This window comes from Lotus japonicus, chromosome 3, assembly GCF_012489685.1.
Source record: "Lotus japonicus ecotype B-129 chromosome 3, LjGifu_v1.2".
Lineage (NCBI taxonomy): Eukaryota > Viridiplantae > Streptophyta > Magnoliopsida > Fabales > Fabaceae > Lotus > Lotus japonicus.
This window is the reverse complement of record NC_080043.1, coordinates 81,575,869-81,588,037: the sequence shown is the minus strand read 5'-3', so window position 1 is coordinate 81,588,037 and position 12,169 is coordinate 81,575,869. Positions and strand designations below refer to the sequence as shown.

Sequence of the window (12,169 nt, the reverse complement as noted above, 5' to 3'; positions counted from 1 at the left end):
GCCATAATTAATAAAGGAACGTGATACACGGGGTGAGCATCCACTAAACCTAAATCTGGGACATGGAGCACTAGCCCCATATGCTACTTCCTTTAATAGAGCCGTACGGAATATAAACCTAAATCTGTAGCAAATTGAAGGTTAATGCTTCATTTCATTTTTAAAAGAAAAAAAAAGAAAATTATCAAAAAGAAAGTGAGACTATGGGCCGTTAACCCGTTAGGCCATGGACCAAAGAGCAAAGACATATAAGTATTGGATGTAATTGACCAAAAAAAAAGTATTGGATGTAGAAATATAAAATAAAGTGAATTTTGTGGTACCAATTCTTTTTTTGTGTGGTATACCGATGTGATATTTTAAGCTATAATTTTGTTATTTTGTTGAAAAAATGCGAAAAGGTTTATTATTGCAATTTTAAAAAGTTCAATGATCAACTTAATGAATTAATAACATATAGTTATTATTTTTGTTTATGTTATGTAATGCACAATTTGAAGATGAGGGTTTTTAGTTCAGCTTGCAACTCCGAAAGATCATCTAAATTTCTTTCATGTCAGGATCTTCTTCCTTCATGCTCCACCTATATCGAACCTCCAAATCTTCCTCCATCCTCTTCCTCTAAGTTTAAATTGTATGTTTTCTATTCGTCTATATCGTTTAAAGTACCACACATTGATCTGACTTAAGGTACCATAGAAAGCACCATCACCATTGACAATGAAGTTTTCCTTGACTGCCACCATCTCATCCGAATCGAATCTCATTGTAGTCATAACCCCCCCTCTGCGATTGTCTTTTTTGTTGCGAGAGTTGTCGTTGAGTATCATGGTAATCGTCGAGCCTCTCAACTTCTCTGCTGTTGTGTCGTCATTTGCGAAACTTGGCCCCATCGACCCCTGCAACCTCCACAAAAGGCACCTTATCAGCTTCACGTTGCCATGCTCGCACCTCTATCGCACTCCTATGATTTGCACCTCCGTGGCACTTTTTAACCCTTTTCCTTCTCTTTTTTTCATTTTCCTTTTTCCTTTTTGGGTTTGGGTTTTCTTAGTTTGGGGTTGTTAAATGGTTTTTGGGTTGAATGGAAACGGTTTTGAGGGAGGATCTTGTGTTGATAGAAGGACGAAGATAGGAGTTTTCTGCAACGAGCTTTTTCAAATTGGAGATTGACATGGAGATGCCTTTAAAGTGTGTTTTGAGCGGTGAAGGATCAGAAGAGATGGTGGTGTTTGGAGTTGATTATGTGCCACCCTCTTTTATCTTCGTGTCATCTCATTTTCAAACATACTATATTTTTTCACTCTGCATACTGAGGTGAGAAACTAATTTTTCATAAAACACTTTCGCACATTGTAAAATGTAGAACTGTTTTATGAAAGGTAGTTCCGCACTTTTCTATGTGCGAGAACTTCAAAGTATGTTCCGCTATTTAAATTGTAAGATTAAAGTGCGGCTGTTTTATACTCCTGGCGAAGTATGTTTTTCTGTTTTTTTCAAGTGTCTATTTTGAGTGCCTTTTATTTAAGCCATTTGATCACCAATCTGTTTTCTCCTAACTTCTAATGATATGTGATGGAAAACATAAAGATATGTGAAATTATGAGTGTGTTTGCCTGCAATTCCCAAATGTGGATCCGAGCTCCAAACATTGATTTGGGCCTCAAATGTGGATCTCTAGCGTTTTGAAAATATTTGGGAACCAATTTTGAGAATCAATTCTACAAACTTGATGTGAATCTGGCATAATTGATTGAGGGTAGCTTCTCCATTTAACTGATCTGATTTTGTGTAAGTGCACTATAATTCAATTACGAAAATCAATTAAGGGTAAATGTATTAAACATAAATCACGTTATCTAAATTCACGTTATCAGACTCAATTCTGACATGATCTAACTCTGCTAACACTGATCAAAACAAACATTATGAAGAAGATGGTATAAAAGGAATATTGTTGTGCCAACACTTCTTTTTCACTCCAACTTGATAAAATAAGAAAATAAATGAGTGATATAATAGAAATTACATGAAGAAATAAAAAGAAAAATGTATGAAAAAATAAGATAAGAGAAAAAGTTAAATCTATCTAAGCACACTTGACAAATAAGATAAATGAAGTTAATTCTGTCAGGAAGACAATGCTTACCTAGGGTGGACAAGTTTCAAACTGGTCCACCGGTGGACCAATGGTGTTTTTAGTAATTTAACTATAAAAAAAATTAAACCCTAAATCCTTCTCCCCCTTCTTCACCAGACCCACAACACCAGATCAAATCCTCCAACCTCTCTGGCGATGTCGACATCGGTGACGGGAACAACCTCACTTGCACCCTCGACGAGCTCAAAGAGGCGCAGAACGATCTCAAATTGTACCCAAACAAGAAGACTTTCTACCAGCACGCAGATGACCTCAAAACTCTCATATCCTCCGCCATAACCAACCAGGTAACCTGCTTAGACGAATTCTCCCACGACGGCGCCGACAAGCAGGTGAGGAAGGCTCTGGAGAAAGGGCAGATTCACGTGGAGCACATGTGCAGCAATGCTTTGGCCATGGTGAAGAACATGTTCGATTCTGATATTGCAAATTTTGAGAAGAACAGTGTTGCAGGGAAGAATATTCCCCAATCCACTGTTCTTCGTCAGATTTGTTAACTGGGTTCAGTGAGGGATTGAGGGGAGATGGAAGAAACATAAAAGAGACAAGAAGATGATGGATTAAAGATGAATCAAGAAAGGGAGAAAATGAGGTTGAAATTTATGCCTTTTTTAGTTTAATTTTCTGAAATTGAAAATTAATAATGGGTTTGGTAACAGATCCAGCAAAAGGATGAGGAAAGAAAACATTTTCTTGACATATCCAGCAAAAGGAGGAACGAAATATATTTTTTATGGGTTTTTTGGGTTTATGGTTGTTCTCATGGAAGAAAAAAGAAAGGAATGGGAGTATGATTTGAGTGGAAGTGGTGGGTAGAAAAAGAAGAAAGAAAAGATGAAGGGAAAATGTAGTTGGAAGAAGAGGATGATGGGGATGCTGGGATTTTTAATGGTGATGGTGGATTTTGCAATTTAGAGGAGATGGAGAGTTTCAGAAAGAAAGAGGAAGAAGATGAGGTTTTTTGTTTTAACTCCGATTCTTCGTTAACTTTCACTTTCTTCTTCCTTTGTCTATGATATCATTCAACCTTTATTCTCCCATTCCAAGAAGAAACCTGCGGCTAACATTTCCAAATCCAGAAATATAGTTTTTCTCACTCTCACAAATAATTTTGAGAAAAACAGTGTTGAATGGGAGAATCTTAAATTTACATTTTTATCCTTTTAATCATCATTTAATCCTAGCCATCTAATAAAAGAATATTTCAAGATTCTCAAATCCAACGGCATATGATAATGGTCCACCGGTGAACCAGTTTGAAACTTGTCCACCCTAGTGGGCACCGTTGTGTTAAAACCGATTCCCTTACTATTTTTCTTGGTAAGCTTGCGCGAGAACTTCGTTGTGACGGCCTTGCATAATAATTATGGTGCGGCTTTGGATATAAAAAACAAATGTAATCACTGACAGACTGACACTACTGATTGATTGATGTTAGATATGCGACTGGATTGCTGACTTGCTGCTCCATATGACGTGAGATTACAATAAATGTAATCACAAGTTTTGAATTACTTGGCTTGATTTTCCTCTTTTGCAGATGACCATTACACACTTTGTTTTATTACAGAAGATCATTTGTTCATGGTTTTTCCTTTACAGCAAGTTTCCTCTGTTCAGATCATCTGAAACTGTTGTTTCGGCACTCGATTTAGCCAAACCAACTTGAGATTATTCACCAAGAAAGTCTTCTGACAGGATTGGAGTTGGTGAAGGATAGGCTGAGCTTCTGGAAGCCTAGAGGCTAGAGAGAGATGCAACATGTTTTCCAAATTTTAAAAAAATTAATTAAATTTTATCTAATTGACCTTAAAAATCAGGCTCAACTTTTGTACTTATAAATCAGGTTCAATTGAGGTAAAACTCATCATCTCACTTCTATATTCTGAGCTACTGAACTTTACTCCATCTCCAAACAATGTCTTCTAAAGCTATTCACTTTAGCAAGAGGATTGATGAATGCAGCCTTCAAAAAGGGGTGTTGGTAACCATTCTTCTCCCTCTCTCATTTTCATTTGTATATATATTATGAATGAATGTGTATATGTGTAAGGTATGATTTTATGAATAAAAATTGCATGTTTATTTTCTAATTAAAGGACTTTGATTATGGATATGCTTCATTAACAATGGTTTTTTTGGCAGAGGATGCCGAGGAGGTTTGTTAGTAAACATTGGATCAATGCAAGAATTTCAAACCCAGTAGCTCTTTTGCTTCCTGGTGAAAGGTGGAAAGTTACTTGGAAAAAACATGGTTCTGATGTTATCATGTTTGGAGATCATTGGAAGGAATTTACAGAGTTTTATTCTTTGGATGTGGAACATTCTTTGTGGTTTTCTTTCAGGAACGATTCACGTGTTCGAGGAACACAATTCAAAGTTAGGATACATGAATCTGGCTTGGAAATAAAATACCCTGGTAGAGATCAAGAAAGCACTGACTCCGGTGAAGAGAGTGACACTGACAAGAGTACTGATGATGATGATGATGATGATGATGAAAATGAAAATGAAAATGAGGTTCACGGTTCCTCAAGACGCCAGAAAAAAAGGGAAAAATCTCCCTTACCATTTTCTGGGTCTTCTAAGAAGAAGAAAAACAACCCAAAAGAGGGCCATCATAAAAGCTATCACAGGCAGCATGCAGGAACTGAATCTCAAAGGGTTATGAGTGAGAATAATACAAATCCTAAGAAAACAGGTTCTCGTCTTTTCTCCTTTTCCGTTTCCTTTCCAAAGTTGGTTGAATGTAATATAAAGTGCTTAAGAAGGAGCAGTTCTTTTGGTAAAATTTTGTCATTTCTTGGGTTGATTTTTGTTTGGTCCATGGATGATGGAAATAGACTTTTTCAATTGGAAACCATGTCAAGTTTCACTATAATAAATTAATATATAAATAAATGAATGGTTAATGAAACTTGATAACTATTAAGTACGATTTGGTGATTGTTCACTTCATTTTTTAGCCGACATGACAATTAAAAGTTATAACATGTTGCTACTTGGTGTTTTGCATCAGCATCGATGTGATTAATCACTGTTGCCGCGGTGGATACCTTGGTTGCAAAAAGGATTTGTAAAACTTGACTTTGGTCAACTTGATTTGTTTTGTTAACAGGTAAAAGAGGAATCAGCCAAGCCAAAGGAGGGTGGTCTGAGGAGGAGCCCCTGAAAGACTCTAGAATTAGTAGTGCAGATAAAGCTGTAAGTAGCTCTGAGAACGTCATCATTCGTTGTACAATGCACCGATCATACATAGAAAGGAATACGATGGTAAGGAAATTAAACAAATGGTGTGTAACACATATGAAATGTGGTGGAAAATTTAGTTTTAATTCTGATTAATTTACTTTGTTATTGTGGCAGTATCTTTAATTTGCTTTAGTCCACCATTATTAATTTCAGTTTTCAAACGATCTTCCAAACATGCGCTCGCTATGTTTGGATCAATTTAATTGTGTGAATTGTACAAGTTGCATAATGAACCCCATAATAAGTCAGACAATCCTTATGTTATAACAAAACATTGACTATTGAGAAAATTGTTGTCTAAACAGTCAATGCCAGGCCGTTTTGTACCAGCACATCTACATAAGGAGGAAGGGAATGCTATTCTTTGGGTTGCTGAGAAGAGTTGGGATGTCAGGTTCAAGCTGAACCAAAGCAGTAATCAATTTTCACTTACTACTGGTTGGAAGAAATTTCAAGAGGAAAATACTTTGAAAAAAGGTGATAAATGTGTTTTGACGCAAATGAATTCAGAGAAACTTTCATATAGTGTAGAGATTGAACGTGCCAAAAGAGCATCAAGCCCTCACTTGGTTCAAGGTATATAATAACTTGATTGCTTTTTATTTATCTTGAGATTTTATTAATTATTAGCTTCATTTTCTCTTTATACTCTGCTTGACATGTTTTTGGATGAAGCAGAGGCAGAAAAAAGAAAACAAACAAGGCTTCAAAGTAACTTAGCTGAAGGCAGTGGAAGAGGAATTGCAGCTAATGTCTTGGATAATGGTTTACTTACTAGCTACCAACACATATATACCTCATTCTCTTCATTTCTTATTCGCTCATATTTGAGTTGTTTTAATTTTCAACTCATCCTCTTTCTTTCTTTTTCTTGTAGATTCTGAATTTCCTAAAATGAACAGCAAAAGGGAGAATCAATTCACCATCATTTTAAAGAACACTCATATGAATGAAATGGTAGTGCAAATAACTTATTGTGTGTTCTTTTGTTGTCTTTAATATGATCAAAGTATTTTATTTTTATGAGCCTACAATACAACTTTTTTTCCATCCAATTTTGCATTGTCTATTCTAAATCCACTCACATGAGATATAGGGTTCTCATTTTAATTTTGTGAATAAACTTGTCATGTGGGATCAAATATTTATGCCATTGCCATGACTAATTAGATTCACTTGTATTTGATGAGCAGAAAATACCACTGGGATTCATAAAAAAATATGTCACTGATAAGGTAACCAGTGTGGTGCTTCGAGCTAAGGGGAGAAAATGGGATGCCCAGCTATCCTATGATCCAAAGGATGATTCCACAGCATTCTCTTCTGGTTGGTCTGAATTTGTGAGGGAGTGTCACTTGAAGGAAGGAGATCAATGTGTCTTTGATCTGGTTGATAAAGAAAATTTTGTGCTTGAAGTTAAAGCTTCAAGATGCATGTTCTGAGGTGTGACTTGCTTATCACTGTGACTTTAGTGTTTTCCTAGTTTATTTTCATGCGCGGTTTAGAATGGTTAGCTTTATGCCTTTATAGAATTCTGGTGATCTTCCTGGTAGTACTTACTGTATGAACATGTATAACTTTTTTTTTTACTTGGATTCTGTAGTGTTTATTTGCTATTTCTAATATGAAAAGGGAATATAAAAAATATTTGGGTTAAATAAGTTTTTCGTCCCTAAACTACGTGTGTAGTTTGATTTTTGTCCCTCGCCGGCTTGACTACTAAAATAGCACTGGACTAAGGGAAATTGTTGGTATTGGTCCATGTTCGGGGATGGCGCCCAATTAACAAATAGATTGGTTATCATCATCTTCATCGACTTTTTCAATAAAAAAATAATTCTTCACTGACATCTTCAATTCTTCATCCATCATCATCTTCATCCATCATCTCCAACATTTCCATATCATCTTTAACAAAAAATCCCAACTAAAAAAACCGAACCTAGAACCACCAAAACCCTAACCTAAAAACCCAATTCCAGTGATGGGCGTAGAAGATCTCACCCACTGAGGCACCATTGAACCAACATCAAAATTTTCACTCTGAATCACTAACCCAGATTCAAATCCAAACTCCTATTCGCCATCGTATCTATATCTAACCCACTTGGAACACAAACATATTTAAATAAAAAAATAATTTAATTCATATATAAACATTGGAAGATTATTATAGGTTATGTAATAATCTTGAAAAATTACTTCTCATTTTTATTTTTTGGTTTTCTTGATATATTTTTTTACTTTTAAATAGTGTTTTTTTTTTAACGTAAAAAAAAAATAGTGTTTTTTTATTCAAAAAAAATAGTGTACTGTTTTTTATTATTCTTACAAGTCTTTCTCTTTTATATATTGTTAGAAAAATTTATCACATTTATATGGGGGCGTTTGTTACAAGGTATCAAAATCATGTCCAGGTGAGTGGATTCCCAGGGATATTATGATATGAATGTTATTCCCGGGCATCTTTTAAAAAAGTGTTTGGTTGATAAATTCAATTCCCAGGTATGTTTTTAAAATTTATTTAATTAAAATATTTAAAAATATAAAATTTGAAGTAAAAATAAAAGTTAATGGGAAATAACTTCCATTCCCATGGGAATACAAGATACCCATCCTTGAACATGAGAATGAAGTTTGGAGAAAGTCAATGTAAATTGCATGCCTGGGAATCCACAATACCTGGAAATATTTTTTCTGAAACTTGTACCAAACATGTGAATGTTACATTCCCAACCTAACTTACCCGGGAATCTTTAAAGATCCCTTCTACCAAACGCCCCCATATTGTTTTTCTCATGTATATATATTGTTGTATTCTAAAATTTTATATTTCGAACTCACTTTTCCATGAAAAGTAAAAAAAAAATGTAACGTTAATAAAAATGTAAATGAAATTTCAAACAAATATTTAAAGAATAGTAAACATAAGTATTAAATTTACGCAATAACACAAGTCATCTAAGCTTTGTTCAAGGGTAAAAACTAGAAATTACATCAGAAGAAATGGACTGGGTTCAACCTTGGGAGGGCAGCTGAAAAACGTATTCCCTCACCGCTGGATCACTGCAAAATTCGTGGATTCGGGCGCATCTTATGGGTATACATAGAATCACTTGAATAATTGATTTTGTCTTATATGCTCTCTTTTTTTAAGTTAAAGGTTAATTATTATTAGATCACATGCATTGATGGAATAAGAGTACTTTATCGGCACACGTTAGATATTTTCATATTTCTTCTCTCCTTTTTATTTTTTAAATACGCATATCACCTATTTATGTTTTTTTTTCTTTCTAATTTGTTATGCTTTGAATCAATATACCAAAACTATTTTAATCTTTCACATGTATAAACGAAAACATAAAATACAATTTATTTGAGTTAATTTCCAAATCAATCCTTTAAAACTATTTGATATCAATTTTTATGACATATTTGATATCATTTTAAACGTAAGATATTCAATTTATTTATTTATTTTGTAATATATAAAATAAACATAATCATTAAAAAAATATTTTGTTAACATATATCTTAATGGTAGAAAAGTCACAATTGACTTTTATGAATTATTCTAATATCAAAAAAATATTAAATGTTAAGTTAATATAATAGTTATTTTCGAAAAAAGTCATACTTTTATTACTTTTGAATATTTAACATTACTTAATGTCATTTAAATATTTTAATTTTTTACAAGATGTGAATCATAATTAATATTTTTACTAATTTTAATAATTAAAAGGCATTAAAAAATTTACTATTAAAAGTTAATATACTTATACTATAAAGTTTAACGTTAGCTAAATGATATTTTTAATCATAAGTTTTACAATTAGTATTTAATTTAAGACTTTAAGTAATAATATAAAATATCTTCAATAGCTAATTTGTATTCTTATTTTTGTAAACCTCATATTAATTATAAATATAGCTAATGGATAATATTTTAGTTAATCTGACTTCAAAATGACGGTGCACAAGGTTTATGGTCAACCTAATTATCTTGAATGACTTGACCCGACACCTAAAGCTCAATTTGGATTTTTTCACATCGGCCTTGTGCCATTGGTTTAGGTCTCGGTTCAAACCCTTAGAAATTGAATCAGCCCAAGACCAAAATGTTACTTATACTAACACTAAATATTTTGGGCTTAGCCCTTACGAGATATGAGCAAAGTTTTAAGTCTCATTTTCCAACGCTAAGTCACACTCCATCCCTTCTCCTTTCTCCACTCACTCGAACCCTAAGCCACCTTATCTAGACGCCGCTCATGTCCCTCGATGTGGTCGGTGCGTGCCGCCCAACCACAATCTCTGGCGAAGAAGTGAGGGGATTGTGACATTGTGGTCACTTCTTTCACATTCATCCCATTCATTCACACTTGTCTCACTTTGTCATCGTGGATTCACTTTCTCATTTGATGCTGTAGATCACCTTCATGTTGATGATTGTGCAAAAAATGTAGGTGCGAGACTACGAGAGCTAAGAGGTTTTCACCTTCATTTGATCCTTTGACCTCTATCACAGGTACGAAAGGTTTTCAAAAAAAATTATGCAAATTTATTTATTTTTGTCATTTTTCCTCTAGATTTCCCAATTGGTGACATTTTGGTAGTCATCGTGGATCTGCAATTTTGGCTAGGATTTTAGGCAGTGAGGATTACAAAATTTTATGAAAATTTTGAAGGGTTTGGCTTTATGGGATTATGCAATATTTTTTACAAATGTGATTGATATGTTTGATTGAGGTGATTCTCATTTTGGCTTTTTCTCTTAAGTGTTTTAGTTTATCCAAGGAGACTCATCATACCGATGAGGAGCAAATGTATCTTAGTAAGAAGCTTGACTGGAAGAAAAAGAATGTCAAGTTTTGATTTCAAAATTGAAGAATCCAACTAAAGGTTAAACTGGAATATATTAGTATTCAGACACTTGTTTTTTGATTTATTAAATGAATTGATTCCCATGAACCATTATGTAGGAAAATGAGAAGTTTCGGACAAAGAACAATGTGATGAAGGAAGTTATACGAAATGCAACATGTAACAATTATAGTGGATCTACCATTGCAGGTAAACTTTCACTTAAGATGAAGTAGTTATGAATTGAGAATGATCGACAAATGGATGAATTGAATCGCATAGGGGCCTTCGCATTAGCTAGTCCCATGAAGGCTCTTGCCAATGGGACTTGATGTGTTAGATTGAGTTTTTGGAAATCAATCATATGCATTTCCTAGGACTAGATCACCAATGGTGTTGATGATGTGTAGTGAAGTCCGTTTAGAGAGATATGTGCTTATGGGTCTTGCATTAGCTTCTATGAAGGAATTAATTAAGATGCCTCAGCCAGATATGCTTCTCTAGATTAAGAGTTCAAGTAAGGAGAAATAAGTACTGAATGCACAATAACATGTTTCTTCTTATATTGATCCAAATCTCATTAGGTATGTAACTGAAACTTCAAGAAAATTTTAGGTAGTAATAATCAATAGTCCCCCCGGAGACATTGGTGGGCACCGTATGATGTCCAACTTCTTATACTCTCTTGCTTATGATGATTATTTTTCTCTCGAATAATAATGAAAGTTATTTGAAGAGCCAAATATATTCGTCATTGATTGCTAGAGAAATCATCGTGTTTGTGATATATACTGGCATGAATGAATCTAAAGTGGATCTTTGTTAATGGTATATTTCTATTCATGTTCTAAGTTTTGTAAATAATTTTCTACATTTGGTTGAAAATTATTAGTATTGATTAACATTTTTCACATGCATGGTGAGGTTCAATTACCTTCCCCACTTATCCTAGTTCTGGAGATAAATATGCTAAGGTTTCATAAGTTGCATGTTTTTGTGGTTTGTTTTCATGTTGATGTATTAGGTGAAATTGAAAATTCATTCATGACCTATAGAAGACTTCATTTTGGATGTGGTGTGCATGCAATATCCAATGGTTTCTCTAAGGCGAGCGAGTAGCTTTCTTCATGTGTGGGTTTCCTACAACGCCATAGTTTCCTGGAACTTTGGCTTGAGCGAATTTTCTTTGACTTGAGCAAGTTATTTACTCTAAAATGGATTTCTTCACCCTCTTGTTGCTTTTCTTCTATGAAACCTTCATGGATTCTCTTTAGCATCCATACTACATCAAAGATAGGGATTAGACTCTAAATTCCACATAAAATCTATTCTAAGTGTAATTATTTACTAAACTACATAGCTGAGGGTTAAGTTGATATGAAATTTCACACTTTTATCATAGATAAGTGCCCAAAGTAATATGGAAAACTAGGTAAATTTAGCATTTATCAGCTAGTGTTTCATGCTATGAACTAATTATTCTAATTAAACAATTTGTATTTTAATTTAATTAGTTTGTTTCATTGTTGCATGCAGATTACATGGGTTGATCGTTCTAAGTATGATGAGAGTGTTTACCACCAACTCTATTACCTCTTAGTTGACTCGGGCACTACTTTTGATGCTCATTGACGAGTTGCAACTCTCCAAAGGCTATTGCATTCTTTGTAATGCTCATCTCCTTTTCCACCACCCTAGTACGCCTCAGGTACATATATATATATATATACATAGTAGCAAATATTTATAAATGTGACATGCATATTGATCATGAACATGTTGATTCCTGCGTGTAAGCATAAGTCAAGGTGTTATGTTAAACATGTAGAAATGAGCGTAATCCATGTGGGGAATCCTTCACATTGACAATGTTTTTTTGGCAACATT

General features: G+C 34.0%; 1 protein-coding gene across 1 annotated transcript; it reads left to right on the top strand.

The window, feature by feature from the left end:
• Positions 1 to 4,038: 4,038 nt before the first annotated feature.
• On the top strand, positions 4,039 to 6,957 carry LOC130744840 (B3 domain-containing transcription factor VRN1-like). Its single transcript, XM_057597000.1, has 7 exons — positions 4,039 to 4,145; positions 4,307 to 4,862; positions 5,280 to 5,434; positions 5,719 to 5,989; positions 6,092 to 6,178; positions 6,291 to 6,370; positions 6,607 to 6,957. The coding sequence occupies exons 1-7, from the start codon at positions 4,080 to 4,082 to the stop codon at positions 6,853 to 6,855; spliced, it is 1,464 nt and encodes a 487-aa protein (XP_057452983.1). The 5' UTR covers positions 4,039 to 4,079; the 3' UTR covers positions 6,856 to 6,957.
• The last annotated feature ends 5,212 nt before the right edge of the window (positions 6,958 to 12,169 follow it).

Coding starts and splice junctions, on each gene's coding strand:
- LOC130744840 (XM_057597000.1), top strand. CDS start 4,080: ATGTCTTCTAAAGCTATTCACTTTAGCAAGAGGATTGATGAATGCAGC. Junction 6,179..6,290: donor AGCTAATGTCTTGGATAATG/GTTTACTTACTA, acceptor TTTTTCTTGTAG/ATTCTGAATTTCCTAAAATG. Junction 6,371..6,606: donor ACACTCATATGAATGAAATG/GTAGTGCAAATA, acceptor TTTGATGAGCAG/AAAATACCACTGGGATTCAT.